This window comes from Anolis sagrei, chromosome 11 (genome assembly GCF_037176765.1).
Source record: "Anolis sagrei isolate rAnoSag1 chromosome 11, rAnoSag1.mat, whole genome shotgun sequence".
NCBI lineage: Eukaryota > Metazoa > Chordata > Lepidosauria > Squamata > Dactyloidae > Anolis > Anolis sagrei.
The window spans coordinates 35,388,033-35,408,036 of NC_090031.1; the positions used below are offsets into that span (position 1 = coordinate 35,388,033).

At 35.3% G+C, this 20,004-nt stretch overlaps 1 protein-coding gene across 1 annotated transcript in view; it reads left to right on the plus strand.

Moving 5' to 3' along the window:
• LOC132763806 (multidrug and toxin extrusion protein 2-like) overlaps positions 1 to 20,004 on the plus strand; it is a 60,613-nt gene that overhangs the window by 31,939 nt on the left and 8,670 nt on the right. Inside the window, exons 2-11 of the mRNA XM_067472210.1 lie at positions 7,666 to 7,783; positions 9,045 to 9,146; positions 9,230 to 9,298; positions 9,392 to 9,540; positions 10,845 to 10,887; positions 14,873 to 14,917; positions 15,012 to 15,109; positions 17,465 to 17,562; positions 19,112 to 19,225; positions 19,304 to 19,371. Coding sequence (XP_067328311.1) covers positions 7,666 to 7,783; positions 9,045 to 9,146; positions 9,230 to 9,298; positions 9,392 to 9,540; positions 10,845 to 10,887; positions 14,873 to 14,917; positions 15,012 to 15,109; positions 17,465 to 17,562; positions 19,112 to 19,225; positions 19,304 to 19,371 — 904 coding nt within the window. The remainder of the gene's footprint in view (positions 1 to 7,665; positions 7,784 to 9,044; positions 9,147 to 9,229; positions 9,299 to 9,391; positions 9,541 to 10,844; positions 10,888 to 14,872; positions 14,918 to 15,011; positions 15,110 to 17,464; positions 17,563 to 19,111; positions 19,226 to 19,303; positions 19,372 to 20,004) is intronic.

Below are 20,004 nucleotides of genomic sequence, written 5' to 3' on the forward strand. Positions count from 1 at the left end.
GTCTCTGCTGTTTACAAATGGGGGGGGGGGGTCTCTCTATCTATTTATCTATCTATTTATCTATTTATTTATTTATCTATTTATTTCTCTATTTATTTCTCTATTTATTTATTTCTCTATTTATTTCTCTATTTATTTATTTCTCTATTCATTTATTTCTCTATTTATTTATTTCTCTATTTATTTCTCTATTTATTTATCAATCTATTTATTTCTCTATTCATTTATTTCTCTATTTATTTATTTCTCTATTTATTTATTTCTCTATTTATTTCTCTATTCATTTATTTCTCTATTTATTTCTCTATTTATTTATTTCTCTATTCATTTATTTCTCTATTTATTTATTTCTCTATTTATTTCTCTATTCATTTATTTCTCTATTTATTTATTTCTCTATTTATTTATTTCTCTATTTATTTATTTCTCTATTTATTTCTCTATTTATTTATTTCTCTATTTATTTATTTCTCTATTCATTTATTTCTCTATTTATTTCTCTATTTATTTATTTCTCTATTTATTTATTTCTCTATTCATTTATTTCTCTATTTATTTATTTCTCTATTTATTTATTTCTCTATTTATTTATTTCTCTATTTATTTATCAATCTATTTATTTCTCTATTCATTTATTTCTCTATTTATTTATTTCTCTATTTATTTATTTCTCTATTTATTTATTTCTCTATTTATTTATTTCTCTATTTATTTATTTCTCTATTTATTTATCAATCTATTTATTTCTCTATTCATTTATTTCTCTATTCATTTATTTCTCTATTTATTTCTCTATTTATTTATTTCTCTATTTATTTCTCTATTTATTTATTTCTCTATTTATTTCTCTATTTATTTCTCTATTTATTTATTTCTCTATTCATTTATTTCTCTATTCATTTATTTCTCTATTCATTTATTTCTCTATTCATTTCTCTATTTATTTATTTCTCTATTTATTTATTTCTCTATTTATTTATTTCTCTATTTATTTATTTCTCTATTTATTTATTTCTCTATTTATTTCTCTATTTATTTATTTCTCTATTTATTTATGTATCTATCTATTTATTTCTCTATTTATTTATCTATCTATTTATTTATCTATTTATTTATTTATCTATCTATTTATTTATTTCTCTATTTATTTCTCTATTTTTTATTTCTCTATTTATTTATCAATCTATTTATTTATCTATCTATTTATCTATCTATCTATTTATTTCTCTATTTATTTATTTCTCTATTTATTTATTTCTCTATTTATTTATTTCTCTATTTATTTATTTCTCTATTTATTTATCTATTTATTTCTCTATTTATTTCTCTATCTATTTATTTATTTCTCTATTTATTTATTTCTCTATTTATTTATCTATCTATTTATTTATCTATTTATTTATTTCTCTATTTATTTCTCTATTTTTTATTTCTCTATTTATTTATCAATCTATTTATTTATCTATCTATTTATCTATCTATCTATTTATTTCTCTATTTATTTATTTCTCTATTTATTTATTTCTCTATTTATTTATTTCTCTATTTATTTCTCTATTTATTTCTCTATTTATTTCTCTATTTATTTCTCTATCTATTTATTTATTTATCTATTTATTTATTTATCTATTTATCTATTTATTTCTTTATTTACAGTACTTATATATATTGTGATTCAATGGCCTTGCAAGGTTGGCCAACGTCAACATTCACGCTTGCCTTTCTTCCTCCCACCTCCCAACAAAGGATTCCCCCAGGCTGGAAGCAGCCAGGCTTTGAAGCTGCAAGGCCGTTCAGTGCTGATCAAGGTTGACCAATGTCAACATTTACACCTGCCTCCATCAGACAAGAGTCCTTTCTTTCTCCCACCTCCCAACAAAACAGGGGGGTTCCAGGCAGGAAACAATCAGGGCCAGCTAACATGTTCCCAGGCAGGAATCAGCCAGGCTTTGAAGCTGCAAGGCTATTCAATGCTGAACAAGGTTGCCATTCACACCTCTCTCCATCAGACAAGAGCCCTTTCTTCCTCCCTCCCTGGACATGATTCCACAGAGGGTGCCTCCAGGCCACAAAGGTCAGGCTACCTCTATGTAGAGACACTCCCTGATTGACTTTGAAGCTGCAAGGCCATTCGATGCTAACCCAGCTGGCCAATGGCAACCTTCCCTCTTGCCTCCATCAGACAAGAACCCTTTCTTCCTCCCACCCTGGACATGATTCCACAGAGGACGCCTCCAGGCCACAAAGGCCAGGCTACCCCTATGCAGATTCCCTCCCTGATTGACTTTGAAGCTGCAAGGCCATTCGATGCTAACCCAGCTGGCCAATGGCAACATTCCCTCTTGCCTCCAACAGAAATGATTCCACAGAGGACGCCTCCAGGCCACAAAGGCCAGGCCACCTCTATGCAGAGTCCCTCCCTGATTGACTTTGAAGCTGCAAAGCCCTCCCTGATTGACTTTGCAACTTTGTTATGCTTTAATGATTGTATGCATTTGGCAATATTATTTAATAATAAAAGAACAAGTGTGATATTGTTAATTTGGGAGAGAATCCAGTGTTTCTCCCTCGGAATATATATATCTCTATTATGGACCTTGGCTTGATGAATGCAATATTCCATTTATTTGTTCGACAAGGAACGGCGTCTCCATCCTTCCAAAAAACATATTTGGAGAGAGAGAGACGGCGCCCACAGGCCTCTCACATGTGGGGAAGCTTCTCCAGCAAAAACACGGAGCAGGCCGTGCCATTGCAGAGACCCCAAAGTGGTGCTGATCTGCATTAATTCCACCGTGTAGACGCACTGGTCCTGGTGTTCTGGTGCAATGCTGTGAGTCAGGGCAAACCTTTGCCCTTCCTTCCTTCCTTGCTGAGCTGTTGATTAACGCGCCCGGATTAGACGCCGCTTGCGCATTGACATAGATCACGACGCAGCTTAAGCCAAGGCCAATATGTTCAGAAGGAGATAGAAGTGGAGAAAAAAATACATTATTATTATTATTATAGTATACACCATTATTATATCACAATCATACATATTATTTTGTTTTTCTTTTATATTTTTTATTATATATATGTAGTTTTACATATTATATTATATTATATTAATTATATTTAGGGTAATATAATAATAATAATATATTATTTAGTATTATTTTATATTATTTTTATTTTATATGTTTATATGTAGTTTTATATAATATTATATTATTTAGTATTATTTTATATTATTTTTATTTTATATTATATTTTATATTATATTATATTAATATATATTTTATTTCATGGTAGTTAGTGCATTCTTTGACATCTAATCAACTACCAAGCTTGCAAACTTTGTGCTTTGTTTGTTTGTTTGTTTGTTAAAAAAATATAATACAACTGTTTGGTTTGCTCCTGACACAATAAATAAGTGCATTCTTTTATATATATATAACTTTATTTGATTTTATATTGCTTTATATATATTATTCATATTATTTTATTTTATGATAATTAGTGCATTCTATTATTTTATATATATATTACGCAATTTTTATTTTCAATAACAGTGGGAGACAAATGCATTATTATTATTATTATTATTATTATTGTATATACCATTTATATCACAATCATACATATTATTTTTAATATATTTTTCTATATTTTATTGTGTGTGTGTGTGGTTTTATATTGTATTGTTGTTGTTGATTCATTCAGTCGTTTCCGACTCTTTGTGACTTCATGGACCAGCCCAGGCCAGAGCTCCCTGTCGACCGTCACCACCCCCAGCTCCTTCAAGATCAATCTAGTCACGTCAAGGATTCGATCCACCCGCCTTGCCGCTGGTCAGCCCCTCTTCCTTTTTCCGACTCTTCCTGACCTCATGGACCAGCCCACGCCAGAGCTCCCTCCCTGTCGGCCGTCACCACCCCAGCTCCTTCAAGGTCAATCCAGTCATGTCAAGGATTCCATCTACCTGCCTTGCCCCTGGTCAGCCCCTCTTCCTTTTTCCGACTCTTCATGACTTCATGGACCAGCCCAAGCCAGAGCTCCCTGTTGGCTGTCACCACCCCCAGCTCCTTCATGGTCAATCCAGTCACTTCAAGGATGCCATCCACCCGCCTTGCCCCTGATCAGCCCCTCTTCCTTTTTCCGACTCTTCGTGACCTCATGGACCAGCCCACGCCAGAGCTCCCTCCCTGTTGGCTGTCACCACCCCCAGCTCCTTCATGGTCAATCCAGTCACTTCAAGGATGCCATCCACTCGCCTTGCCCCTGATCAGCCCCTCTTCCTTTTTCCGACTCTTTGTGACCTCATGGACCAGCCCACGCCAGAGCTCCCTCCCTGTCGGCCGTCACCACCCCAGCTCCTTCAAGGTCAATCCAGTCATGTCAAGGATTCCATCTACCTGCCTTGCCCCTGGTCAGCGCCTCTTCCTTTTTCCGACTCTTCATGACTTCATGGACCAGCCCAAGCCAGAGCTCCCTGTTGGCTGTCACCACCCCCAGCTCCTTCATGGTCAATCCAGTCACTTCAAGGATGCCATCCACCCGCCTTGCCCCTGATCAGCCCCTCTTCCTTTTTCCGACTCTTCGTGACCTCATGGACCAGCCCACGCCAGAGCTCCCTCCCTGTCGGCCGTCACCACCCCAGCTCCTTCAAGGTCAATCCAGTCATGTCAAGGATTCCATCTACCTGCCTTGCCCCTGGTCAGCGCCTCTTCCTTTTTCCGACTCTTCATGACTTCATGGACCAGCCCAAGCCAGAGCTCCCTGTTGGCTGTCACCACCCCCAGCTCCTTCATGGTCAATCCAGTCACTTCAAGGATGCCATCCACCCGCCTTGCCCCTGATCAGCCCCTCTTCCTTTTTCCGACTCTTCGTGACCTCATGGACCAGCCCACGCCAGAGCTCCCTCCCTGTCGGCCGTCACCACCCCAGCTCCTTCAAGGTCAATCCAGTCATGTCAAGGATTCCATCTACCTGCCTTGCCCCTGGTCAGCCCCTCTTCCTTTTTCCGACTCTTCATGACTTCATGGACCAGCCCAAGCCAGAGCTCCCTGTCGGCTGTCACCACCCCCAGCTCCTTCATGGTCAATCCAGTCACTTCAAGGATGCCATCCACCCGCCTTGCCCCTGATCAGCCCCTCTTCCTTTTTCCGACTCTTCGTGACCTCATGGACCAGCCCACGCCAGAGCTCCCTCCCTGTCGGCCGTCACCACCCCAGCTCCTTCAAAGTCAATCCAGTCATGTCAAGGATTCCATCTACCTGCCTTGCCCCTGGTCAGCCCCTCTTCCTTTTTCCGACTCTTCATGACTTCATGGACCAGCCCAAGCCAGAGCTCCCTGTCGGCTGTCACCACCCCCAGCTCCCTCAAGGTCAATCCAGTCACTTCAAGGATGCCATCTACCCGCCTTGCCCCTGGTCAGCCCCTCTTCCTTTTTCTGACTCTTCGTGACTTAATGGACCAGCCCACGCCAGAGCTCCCTCCCTGTCAGCCGTCACCACCCCCAGCGCCTTCAAGGTCAATCCAGTCACTTCTAGTAATCTATTAATTTATATGTAATTTATATGTAATTTTAATTTTATATTATATTGTTTTATTTTATATGTTTTATTTATATTATATTATTCTATTACTATCATTATGGTATTCTATTATTTTATATACAATTTTATATTATTTTTATTTTATAGTATATTGCTTTATTTTATATATTTTATTTTATTCTTAATTGTGTGCTCTATTATTTTATATATAATTTTACATTATTTTATTTTACATTGTTTATTATATATATATAATTTATATTATATTATTATATTTGTATATCTTTATTTTATTTTATTTGATATATAATTTTATATAATGTGTATATTTTTATGTTTTTCTTTTATGTGTATTATTTATATTTATATACTATTTATATTTTAATTTTATACTATTATTATCTAATATCTTTACATATATATATATATATATATATATATATATGTATATTTCTAGGAAATATTCTGGGTGTTGCAGGAGAAATGGCGCAGGCTTGTTGTCCGGGTCAATGGTCAAGGCCAGAAGGCTAAACATTAAGGAAACCCAACGTCCAGTCATGTCCGAGAGCGGGTTACATAACCTTCAAATGACCAACGAAGGCATTGACGTGGTGAAATATTCCCCTCGCTTTGGCTCAGTCATTAATCCATTGGGTGCATCTGGACACTCGGTTAGAATTAATGCAACGAAGCCCTGGGATTTGGAGCCTGGCGAGGCGCATTCGGACCAAGACTTTGCAAAACTACAACTCCCAGGGATTCCTTCCTAGCATGGAGCCATGGCTGTCCCAGTGGCATCAGATGGCATTCATTCTGCTCTGCACAACGGCACCCGTTGAACGCCACGTTAAATGCCTCCTATTGAACCCAGTGACCAATATATGTCTCTCGTGAAACTACAACTTCCAGTCTTCCATGGTTGGAACACTGCTTGTCTCTCATCAAACTGCAAAACCCAGGTTTCTGTCGTTAGGATACTCTACCTGTCACTCATTAAACTATGACTCTACAGTTGGGACACTCCATCTCTCTCTCTTTCGTAAAACTACAACTCCCAGCCTTCCATAGCTGGGACATCCATAGTCATGACACTGCTTGTCTCTCATCAAACTACAAATCCCAGCCTTCTAGAGTTAGAACACTCTACCTATCTCTCATTAAGCTACAACTCTACCTGTCTTTTTGAACCTACAACTATAGTCTTCTATAGTCAGGACACTCTACCCCTCTCTCGTGAAACTACAACTTCCAGCCTTCCATCGTTGGGAGACTCCCCCACCATGAAATTACAATTCCCAGTCTTCCATTGTTGGGATACTCCACCCGTCTCTCAAGAAACTATGATTCCCAGCTTTCCCGTAGTTGGGACACCCCACTTCTTGTGAAACTATGATTCCCAGCCTTGCATGGTTGGGACACTCTACCCATCTCCCGTGAAACTACGATTCCCAGCCTTGTGTGGTTGGGACACTCTACCGGTCTCTCATAAAACTACAATTCCCAGCCTTGTGTGGTTGGGACACTCTACCTGTCTCTTGTAAAACTACGATTCCCAGCCTTGTGTGGTTGGGACACTCTACCTGTCTCTCATGAAACTACAATTCCTGGTTCCACCTGTCTCCCAGGAAACTATGATTCCCAGCTTGACCATAGTTGGGACACTACGGCGAGCAGCCTTCCGTAGTGGGGAGGCCCAAAGCCCCCCTGAGCGTCTGTCTCTCTCTGTGCTGAGGACTAGCGCCTTGGTGTGTGGTGTTTGTGGCCCCCAAAGTGAGCCTGGGCCCCCTTTTCTGCTCCTTGTGGGGTGTGTGCCTTCTTCTGTCCGGTTGGCAAAGCGAGGGAGGCCTGAGGAGGACGGAGCCAGCGCTTGACCTTTGCCTGGCGTGGCTTGGCCGGCTGCCCAGCAGGGAGAGGAGGACGCTCTGTTGCTTCTGGACGGGGCCCGACCCCTCCTCGCCCTTTGGACAAAACCCCCGAGTGACCACAGCCAGGAAGGCCAGAGGCAGAGAGAGGACAGGCCGGGCACAACCCTCCTCATCCTCCTCCTCACCCCCATTACTACTACTACTACTCCTGTTGTTGTTGTTGTTTGCCCCCCCCCCCCTTAGCCCAGGACCCCCCTCAGGATGGAGGAGTCCGCGTCCACCACGGTCAAGGAGGGCCAGAAGCCCCGACGCTGCCGCCTGCTGCCCCCCAACTTCTGGGGAGAAGCCAAGAAGATCCTGGTCCTGGCCGCTCCGCTGGTGAGTCCACTTGACAAGGGTCCCAGGAGCCAGGGCTCACCCTCCACTCTGCTTTGCATCGCCTTCTGCCCAGGAGACAGGCCATTCCATGGAATGGTCTGCTCACTACTCACCCACTTCTCTAAGTGGCACAGAAGCAACAATCCCCTAGTATCATTATTATTATTATTATTATTATTATTATTATTATTCGGGTGCCAGGACTCACCCTCTGCTCTGCTTTGCATGACTTTCAGGCTAGGAGGAAGGAGGGGGCATCCACATGGAAGAGAAGCACTAATTCCCTCCTCTTGTCTTCATCATCTTGTCTTCTCTTCATCCTTTTCTTCCTCCTCCTCATCTTCTCCCTCTCCTTATCCTTCATCCTTTCTTCTCCTTCTTCTTCTCCTTCCCCTTCCTCTTTTTCTCCCTCTGATTGTTCTCCTTCTCTTCCTCTCTTTCTTCTCCTTCTTCATCCTCTTTGTCTTCTCCTTCCTCTTCCCCTCTTCTCATCTTGTCGCTTTTTTCATATTCATTCTGTTCTCCTTTTTCTCCTTCTTTTCTTCCTTCTCCCTTTCCCCTTATTTCTATTCCCTTTCTCCTTATTCTACATCCTTTCTTCTCCTCCTTCCTCTTCTCCTTATTCTTGTTCTCCTTCTTTTCCTCTCCTTCTTCTCTTTCTTCATCCTCTTTTGTCTTCTTCTTGCTCTTCTTCTCCTTCCTCCTTTTCTCCTTCTTGGTCATTCTCTTCATCTTTGTCTTCTTCCTCTTCTTCCTCTTTTCCTTCTTCTTCTTCTTTCTTCTGCTCTCCTTCTTCTAATCGTGCATCCTCTCCTCCTCTTCTTTTCTTCTCTCCTTCTTCTTGTTCATCCTCTTCATTTTCCCCTTCTTCTCTCTTCTTCTTCTTCTTCTTCTTCTTCTTCTTCCTCTCCTTCTCCTTCTTCTACTGGTTCATCCTCTTCTCCTTCTTCTTCACATTCATCCTCTCCATCTTTTTCCTCTTCCCCTTCTTCTCCCTCTTCTTCCTCTTTTCCTTCTTCACATTCATCCTCTTCCTCTTCTCCTTCCTCTTCCCCTTCTTCTTCTCATTCATCCTCTTCATCTTCTACCTCTTCCCCTTCTTCTCCCTCTTTTCCTTCTCCTTCTCCTTCGTCCTCTTCTGCTTCTCCTCCTCTTCCTCCTCCATATTATGAATAGGGTGCCAGGGCTCACCCTCCACTCTGCTTTGCCTGACTTCCCATTGAGCAGCCATTCCTCCTCCTTCTTTTCCTTCCTCCTGCAGACGCTGATCCAGCTGCTGGTCTTCATGGTCCACGTGGTCAGCACCATCTTCTGTGGCCACTTGGGCAAAGTGGAGCTGGCCTCTGTCACCCTGGCCATTGCTGTGAGTTGAGATCAATTACGGGATGCCTAGTTCCCCAAGGCCCGGGATGCCTAGTTCTTTCCTCCTTCTTTCCTCCTTGGCAGGTGATCAACGTGACGGGGGTCTCGGTGGGCTTCGGCTTGTCCTCCGCCTGCGACACCCTCATCTCCCAGGTAAGGAGCGGGGTCGAGGTGGAGTGGACCCTGCCTTCGATGGCCACCCAACCCCTTGAAGGCCACCCAACCTTTTTGTCCATTCCCCTCCAGACCTACGGCGGGAAGAACATGAAGCGTGTGGGCATCATCCTCCAGCGCGGGGTCCTGATCCTGCTCCTGGTCTGCTTCCCGTGCTGGGCCGTCTTCCTCAACACCGAGCAGATCCTCCTCCTCATCCGGCAGGACCCACAGGTCTCGCGGTATTGCACTCCCCATCATCATCATCAGCACTATCATTATTATTTTATATTATTATTATTCTATGATTATTATAGGTATTATTTTATATTTATTTTATATTTATTATTTTAGTATTTTATTTGAATTCTGCTACTGCTATGAATTGTCCGAAATGGCCAGTATTATACTATTGTTTTATATTTAGTATTTGATTATTGTATTATTATTATTATTTAATATTTTATATTATATTATATTATTATATATATAATCATATTATTTTATATTTATTATTTTAGTATTGCTTCATACTTTGTATTCTATTATTATTCTATTATTATGATTTTATATATAGTATTATACTATTGTTTTATATTTATTGGTTTAGTATTATTTTATATTTAGTATTATATTATTTTATTATATATATAATTATATTATTTTATATTTATTATTTTAGTATTGTTTTATATTTATTGGTTTAGTATTATTTTATATTTGGTATTATATTATTTTATTATATATAATATTTATATTATATATAGTATTATACTATTGTTTTATATTTAGTATTTGATTATTGTATTATTATTATTTAATATATTATATTATATTATATTATTATATATATAATCATATTATTTTATATTTATTATTTTAGTATTGCTTCATACTTTGTATTCTATTATTATTCTATCATTATTTTATATATAGTATTATACTCTTGTTTTATATTTATTGGTTTAGAATTATTTTATATTTGGGTATTATATTATTTTATTATATATATAATTATATTATTTTATATTTATTATTTTAGTATTGTTTCATAATTTGTAGTCTATTATTATTATATTATTATTTTATATATAGTATTATACTATTGTTTTATATTTATTGGTTTAGTTTTATTTTATATTTAGTATTATATTATTTTATTATATATATAATTATATTATTTTATATTTATTGGTTTAGTATTATTTTATATTTGGTATTATATTATTTTATTATATATAATATATATTATTTTATATATAGTATTATTCTATTGTTTTATATTTAGTATTTGATTATTGTATTATTTTATATTTAGTATTATATTATTATATATATATAATCATATTATTTATTTATTATTTTAGTATTGTTTCATACTTTGTAGTCTATTATTATTCTATTATTATGATTTTATATATCGTATTATACTATTATTTTATATGTGTTAGTTTAGTATTATTTCCTATGTAGAGGCTGCATGGGGGACTATGGGCATTGTAGTCCCACCTTCCTCCTTTCCTCATTCCCATCCTTCTCCTTTCAGGCTGACGCAGGTCTACGTCATGATCTTCATCCCAGCCCTTCCCGTACGTTTGCAAAAAGAGATATTATATTGCATGACATTTGTATATTATATTATATTATATTATTATATTATTATTATATTATTGGTACATTATATTCCATTATTCCATTATTTATTTATTTATTTATTTATTTATTGCATTTATTGACCGCCCCTCTCAGCCCGAAGGCGACTCGGGGCGGTGAACAACAACAAAGAAGACAGTGTACAGCGGGTCTAGACATACAAAACAGACCAATACAACACAACATATACTTAAACTAAAAATCCGCTTCGTCAAGTCCTGGGGTCATAGCCAAAATTCGCAGTCCTAATTCATTCCAGTGTCAATTAACTATACTTAGTTGAAGGCCTGCTCAAAGAGCCATGTTTTTAGGCCCCTACGGAAGGCCATCAAGGAGGGCGCCTGTCTAACTTCAACCGGGAGAGTGTTCCACAGCCGGGGGGCCACCACCGAGAAGGCCCGCTCCCTCGTCCCCGCCAAACGTGCCTGTGAGGCGGGCGGGACCGAGAGAAGGGCCTCCCCGGATGATCTCAAGGCCCTCGTGGGCTCGTAGGCCGAGATGCGGTCTGCAAGGTATTTTGGGCCGGAACCGTTTAGGGCTTTGTAGGAAAGCACCAGCACCTTAAATTGGGCCCGGTAGCAGATCGGCAGCCAGTGGAGTTGGGACAGCAGAGGCGTTGTATGCTCTCTGCGTCCAGCTCCCGTTAACAACATAGCTGCCGCGCGCTGGACTAGCTGAAGCTTCCGGGCCGTCTTCAAGGGCAGCCCCACGTAGAGAGCGTTGCAGTAGTCAAGGCGGGATGTGACCAAAGCGTGTACCACCGTGGCCAAGTCAGACTTCCCAAGATACGGGCGCAGCTGGCGCACGAGCCTGAGCTGTGCAAATGCTCCCCTGGTCACCGCTGAAACTTGGGGCTCCAGGCTCAGCGATGAGTCCAGGGTCACACCCAAGCTGCGAACCTGCGCCTTCAAGGGGAGTGCGACCCCGTCCAGCACAGGCTGTAACCCTATACCCTGTTCGGCCTTGCGACTGACCAGGAGTACCTCTGTCTTGTCTGGATTTAATTTCAGTTTGTTCGCCCTCATCCAGACCATTACAGCGGCCAGGCACCGGTTCAGGACTTCGACGGCCTCCTTAGTAGCAGGTGGGAAGGAGTGACAGAGTTGGACGTCATCTGCGTACAGGTGACACCGCACCCCGAAACTCCGGATGATCTCACCCAGCGGCTTCATGTAGATGTTAAACAACAAGGGGGACAAGATGGAGCCCTGAGGAACGCCACAGGTCAACGGCTGCGGCGTTGAACAGGAGTCCCCCAATAACACCTTCTGAGTACGACCCTCCAGGAATGACCGGAGCCACTGCAGAGCAGTGCCCCCAAGGCCCATCCCTGCAAGGCGCCCCAGAAGAATACCGTGGTCGACGGTATCGAAGGCCGCTGAGAGGTCCAGGAGCACCAACAGGGACACACTCCCCCTGTCTAGCTCCCGGCGCAGATCATCCACTAAGGCGACCAAGACCGTCTCGGTACCATGTCCCGGTCTGAAACCAGACTGTGCCGGATCCAGATAATCCGTGTCTCCCAAGAATACCTGGAGTTGTGAGGCCACCACGCTTTCCATGACTTTGCCCAAAAAGGGAAGATTGGAAACAGGCCGAAAGTTGTCCAATTTAGTGGGGTCAAGTGATGGTTTCTTCAACAGCGGCTTTATAATAGCCTGTTTTAGGCTCGCTGGAATCTTGCCCTCCCGAAGGGAGGCATTAACCACCACCGTTACCCACTCGGCCAATCCCCCTCTGGCCTCCTTAAGAAGCCAGGATGGGCAGGGGTCTAGGATGGACGTGGTGGGCCTCATTCCTCCAAGTATCTTGTCCACATCCTCGGGCTTCACAAACTGAAAAGAATCCAACAAAAACTGACAAGCAGGTGCTTGTGTCACATCCACAGAGACTGCATCTAATGTGGCGTCCAGCTCAGAGCGGATCAAAGCGACTTTGTCTGCAAAGAACCGAGCAAATGCTTCACAGCGCGCTGCCGAGTTGTCAGGGCTCCCACCCGTGGGGGGAGTTAAAAGACCTCTGACAACCCGGAACAACTCCGCCGGACGGTTTTTTGCAGACGCAATAGTGGCCGCAAAGAAAGTTTTCTTTGCGGCCTTTATTGCCGCGGCATATGCCCTCAAAAAGGACACAAACCGTGTTCGGTTTGACTCGTTTGGGTCCGATCGCCACACGCTCTCTAGAACCCTCTTCCTTCGCTTCATCGCTGCCAGCTCCTCAGTGAACCAAGGAGCTGGTTTAGCTCGGTTATTTGAGAGGGGACGTTCCGGAGCGATCTTGTCAATAGCCCTGGTCATCTCCCCATTCCAGAGAGCGACCAAGGCCTCGACATTATCACCTACCGCGGTGGCGGGAAACTCCCCAAGAGCCGTCAGGAATCCGTCCGGATCCATAAGCCTCCTGGGGCGGACCATCTTAATGGGTCCTCCACCCTTGCGGAGGGTAGGGGGCGCAGTAAGCCTAAATCTAATCAGGAAGTGGTCGGTCCATGGCAACGGAGAGATGGACAACTCCTCCACACCGCCACCCTGCTCCCATCCCTGACAGAAAACCAAGTCCAATGTGTGTCCAGCGCAGTGGGTGGGGCCAGTTATTTGTTGGGACAGCCCCATGGTTGCCATGGCAGACATGAAGTCCTGAGCCGCACCTGTGAGGGTTGCCTCGGCATGGATGTTGAAGTCCCCCAGCACAAGGAGCCGTTGGGACTCCACCGCCAGGCTCGAGACCACCCCCGCTAGCTCAGGAAGGGAGACTGTAGTGCAGCGAGGTGGACGGTACACTAGCAGAATCCCTATTCTGTCCCGGTCACCCACCCTCAGGTGGACGCATTCGAAGTTTGTGGTCTGCGGGATGGGGCTCCTGGTTAGATGGATGGAATCTCTATAGACTACTGCGACCCCGCCTCCCCGTCCTCCGGCTCTAGATTGGTGTTGCACGGAGAAACCTGGAGGACAAAGCTGGGAGAGATTTACGCCCCCCGCTTCATCCAGCCAGGTCTCCGTGATGCACGCCAGGTCTGCCCGCTCCTCCAGGATTAAGTCCTGAATCCAAGTTGTTTTTCCGTTGACAGACCTGGCGTTCAACAACACCACCTTCAAGCCAGAGGGCCCGCTCACCTGGTTATATTCTAATATTATATCCTGATATTCTATTATTCTAAATATTATTGTATATTATAATATTATATTATATTGATTGGAAGTGGACTATACATCCCATTGCAAAAAGAGATATTATATTGCATGACATTCATATATTATATTATATTATTATATTATATTATTATTATATTATATTATTATTATATTATTGGTACATTATATTCCATTATTCCATTATATTCTAATATTATATCCTGATATTCTATTATTCTAAATATTATTGTATATTATAATATTATATTATATTGATTGGAGGTGGACTATACATCCCATTGCAAAAAGAGATATTATATTGCATGACATTCATATATTATATTATATTATAATATTATATTATTATTATTATTATATTATTATTATATTATTGGTACATTATATTCCGTTATTCCATTATATTCTAATATTATATCCTGATATTCTATTATTCTAAATATTATTGTATATTATAATATTATATTATATTGATTGGAGGTGGACTATACATCCCATTGCAAAAAGAGATATTATATTGCATGACATTCATATATTATATTATATTATTATATTATATTATTATTATATTATATTATATTATTATTATATTATTGGTACATTATATTCCATTATTCCATTATATTCTAATATTATATCCTGATATTCTATTATTCTAAATATTATTATATATTATAATATTATATTATATAGATTGGGGGTGGACTATACATCCCATTTCCTACAACGTTTCTGTACCTGACACATTAACCCTTTCCCTTCCTTGCAGGCTTCCTTCCTTTTTCAGATCCAGACGCGATATTTGCAGAACCAGGTCAGTCGCTCCCTTGCTTCGTCCAATTTAAGGAAAGGTTTCCATTATTTGGGAACGAGGAAGAAAACTATCTCTTGATCTCGATCTATTTCAGAGGATCATTTGGCCGGAAGTCCTTTGCGGAATCGCCGGGAACGTCGTCAACTTACTTGCAAACTATATCTTCCTTTATCAGCTTGAGATGGGAGTCAGGTTGGACTGCCTTTCTCCATCCGTTCTGTTATTTTAGTTCCAATTTATTTTTAATTATTTTAATAGTGCAATTAATTAATATTTTAATTTATGTTAATTAATATATTAATGCTATAATTAATTTTAATTGTTAGTTTATTAATTTATTAATTTTAATTGTTAGTTTATTAAAATAAGACAATTATATATATATGATACTAAATATAACATAACAATAATATAATATAGTATTAAATATAACAGAATATTAAAATAATAAATATTAAATAGTAAGATAATGATATATATATGGCACTAAATGTAAAATAACAATAATATAATATAAAATTAAATAGAATACTAAAATTAAATAGAATACTAAAATAATAAATAAATATTATAAAAATAAATATTAATTTATTCTTAAAATAATAAATATTAATTAATTTTAATAGTACAATTAATTAATATTTTAATATATGTTAATTAATATATTAATGCTATAATTAATTTTAATTGTTAGTTTATTAATTTATATTTAGTATTATATGTATATGAATTATATAAATCGTTATCTTACTATTTAATATTTATTATTTTAGTATTCTATTTAATTTTATATTATATTATTGTTATTTTACATTTAGTGCCATATATATATCATTATCTTACTAATTAATATTTATTATTTTAATATTCTGTTATATTTAATACTATATTATATTATTGTTATGTTATATTTAGTATCATATATATATAATTGTCTTATTTTATTTTATTTATTATTTTATATTTATTATTTATTATTTTGTATTATTATTTTATATTTATTATTAATGTTATATTGTTAAATATTATTAAATTATTTTACATTTAGTGTCATATATACATATATAATTATCTTACTTTTTATATTTATTATTTTAGTATTCTGTTATATTTAATATTATATTATATTATTGTTATATTTAGTATCATATATATATAATTGTCTTATTATTTTATATTTATTATTTTAGTATTCTGTTATATTTAGTATTATATTATTATTTTATATTTAGTTTAATACTATTATTTTATATTTATTATTTTAGTATTCTGTTATATTTAGTATTATATTACTAACATAATTTTATATTTAGTATATATATCATTATCTTATTTTTATATTGTTTTAGTTATATTTAGTATTCTGTTATATTTAGTATTATATTATTATTTTATATTTAGTATGTGTGTATATTATCTTATTGTTATATTTATTATTTTAGTATTCTGTTATATTTAGTATTATTATTTGTATATTTAGTTTAATACTATTTTATATTTATTATTTTAGTATTCTGTTATATTTAGTATTATTATTATTATCTTATTATTTTATATTTAGTGTATACACATCATATCTTATTATTTTATATGTATTATTTTAGTTATTTAGTTATTAGTATTCTGTTATTTTTAGTATTATGTTATTATTTTATATTTAGCATGTATATAGATCATTATCTTATTTTATATTTATTATTATAGTTTTCTGTTATATTTAGTAATATGTCATTATTATTTTATATTTAGTATTATACTATTATTTTATATTTCTAAGTTTAGTATTATTTTATATTTAGTATAATATATATATATATATATATTATTTTAGTATTTTATATTTTTATAATTATTTTAAATTTTGTATTATAATACTAATATATTTATTAGTTTAGTATTTTTATATTTAGTGTTATATATTATATATATTTAAATATATAATTATATTATTTTTATATTTATTATTTTAGTATTGCTTTACATTTGGTATTATATTATTATTTAATATTTATGTATTAATTTAGTATTGTGTTATATTTATGAATTAATTTAGTATTGTGTTATATTTAGTATTATGTTATTATTTTATATTTAGTATGTATATAGATCATTATCTTATTATTTTATATTTATTATTTTAGTATTTTGTTATATTTAGTATTATACTATTATTTTATATTTCTAAGTTTAGTATTATTTAATATTTAGTATTTTATATATATATATATATATATACATATAATTTTATATTTATTATTTTATTATTTTTTATATTTTATTATTATTTTATGTTTTGTATTATAATACTAATATATTTATTAGTTTAGTATTTTTTATATTTAGTGTATTTAAATATATAATTATATTATTTTTATATTTATTATTTAAGTATCGTGTCGTATTTAGTATTATATTATTATTTAATATGTATGTATTAATTTAGTATGGTGTCATATTTAGTATTACATTATATTATTATATTTATTATTATTATTAAATATTATATTAAATGTGTGTTCAATGTGCCATCCCTCCACCTACCACTAGGGGCTCTGCTTGGGCCAACACCATTGCTCAGTATTCCCAGGCTGGCTCCCTTTTCCTATACATTCGATGGAAGAAGCTCCATGTGGAAACCTGGGGAGGTATATTATTATTATTATTATTATTATTATTATTATTATTATTATTATTATTATATGTTTTATGTTATTATTTGTTTTACATTCCCTTGTTTTATGCAATATTTTAATTTTACATTAATTACATATACATTCTTTATTATATTGTATTATTTAAATTATATAATATATTATCTTATATTTAATTTTATATTTTTATTTTATATCTAATGTTCTATCTTATTATAGATTTAATTTTGTATTTTATACTTTGTTACTTTATTCTATATATATTTTTGATATTACATTTCAGGTTATTCGATGTTGCTATTATATTTTATATTTAATTCTATATTATTTCCTTTTATTCTTATATTATATAATATTTATATTTATTTAATTATTTTATATTATATTATGCAATATTTTATTTTATTTATACATTATCTTAATAATGTCCTGATGTACTGTCTTTGTTGTTATTTTGCTTATTGTTTGATTTGCTTAGTATTGTGGTGTTATGTTATTTTGCTTATTGTTTGATTTGCCTTGTTGTTGTGATGTTATACTCTCTACTGTATTGTGTTTGAGGCTTCGGCCTGTGTAAGCCGCATCGAGTCCTCCGGGAGATGCTAGCGGGGTACAAATAAAGTTAATAATAATAATAATAATAATATATATACATTATTTATTAATCATATTATATATATTTTATATTTATTTATTTTTTATATTTAATCCCCTATCTTATTATATATACATTATCTTAATTATATATACATTATTTATTAATCATATTATATATATTATATTGTATATTATTTTATATTTAATTTTTTATTTTATATTTAATGTTCTTATTATATATACATTATCTTAACTATATATACATCATTTATTAATTATATTATATATGTTATATTATATATTATTTTATATTTAATTTTATATTTTTACTTTATATTTAATGCCCTATCTTATTATATATACATTGTCTTAATTATATATACATTATTAATTAATCATATTATATATATTATATTGTATATTATTTTATATTTAATTTTATATTTTTACTTTATATTTAATGCCCTATCTTATTATATATACATTGTCTTAATTATATATACATTATTAATTAATTATATTATATATATTATATTGTATATTATTTTATATTTAATTTTATATTTTTACTTTATATTTCATATTCTATCTTATTATATATACATTATTAATTAATTATATTATATATATTATTTTATATTTTATTTTATATTTTATGTTCTATCTTATTATATATACATTATCTTAATTATATATACATTATTAATTAATCATATTATATATATTATATTGTATATTATTTTATATTTAATTTTATATTTTTATTTTATATTTAATGTTCTATCTTATTTTGCATAATAGATTTAATTGTGTATTTAAACTTTGTTACTTTATTCTAACTTTTACTATATTGTATTATTTTATATTTTGTTTTATAGTCCATTTTATATTATTTTATATGACTTTGTGATTAATCGCACCCTATATCTCGGTTTCCGCCTCCTAGGGTGGTCCTACGAATGCCTCAAGGAGTGGGACGTCTTCATGTCGCTGGCCGTGCCCAGCATGCTGATGACCTGCATTGAGTGGTGGACCTTCGAAATCGGGAGCTTCCTGATTGGTCAGTGAAGGCAGGAGGCGGAGCCACGGGGCTGGTGGGCGGAGCCAAGGCTAAGCCCCTCCTACTCTTTCCCGCCAGGTCTCTTGAGTGTCCTCCAATTGTCCGCACAGTCCATCATTTACGAAGTGGCCACCGTGGCTTATATGGTGAGTAACTGCTCTTGTATTATAATTTATTCTAAATAATATGATTATATATACACACACATATATGTATATAAATATAGGATGTGTGTGACCATAAAAAAAAAATCAAAAGTCATTACAAAACTGGGGGATGCTGGCATTTAATTTATAAAGTCCACAATGCAGATACTCTTACTTATTTTAGTCCTCTTTGTAGATACTCTTACTTTCTTTAGTCCTCTTTCCAGATACTCGTACTTACTTACCTTAGCCCTTAGCCCTTAGAGCAGGGGTCCTCAAACTACGGCCCGGGGGCCGAATATGGCCCTCCAAGGCAATTTACCCGGCCCTCGCTCAGGGTCAACCTAGGTCTGAAACAACTTGAAAGAACACAACAGCAACAACAACAAAAACAACAACAATCCTTTCTCATCAGCCAAAAGCAGGCCCACACTTCCCATTGAAATACTAATAAAGTTATATTTGTTAAAAAATTTCTTCATATTAATTATTGTATTGTTTTTAAGTGGGTTTTTTTTGCACTACAAATAAGATATGTGCATTGTGCATAGGAATTCATTCATGCTTTTTTCAAATTATAATCCGGCCCTCCAACAGTTTGAGGAACTGTGACCTGGCCCTCTGTTTAAAAAG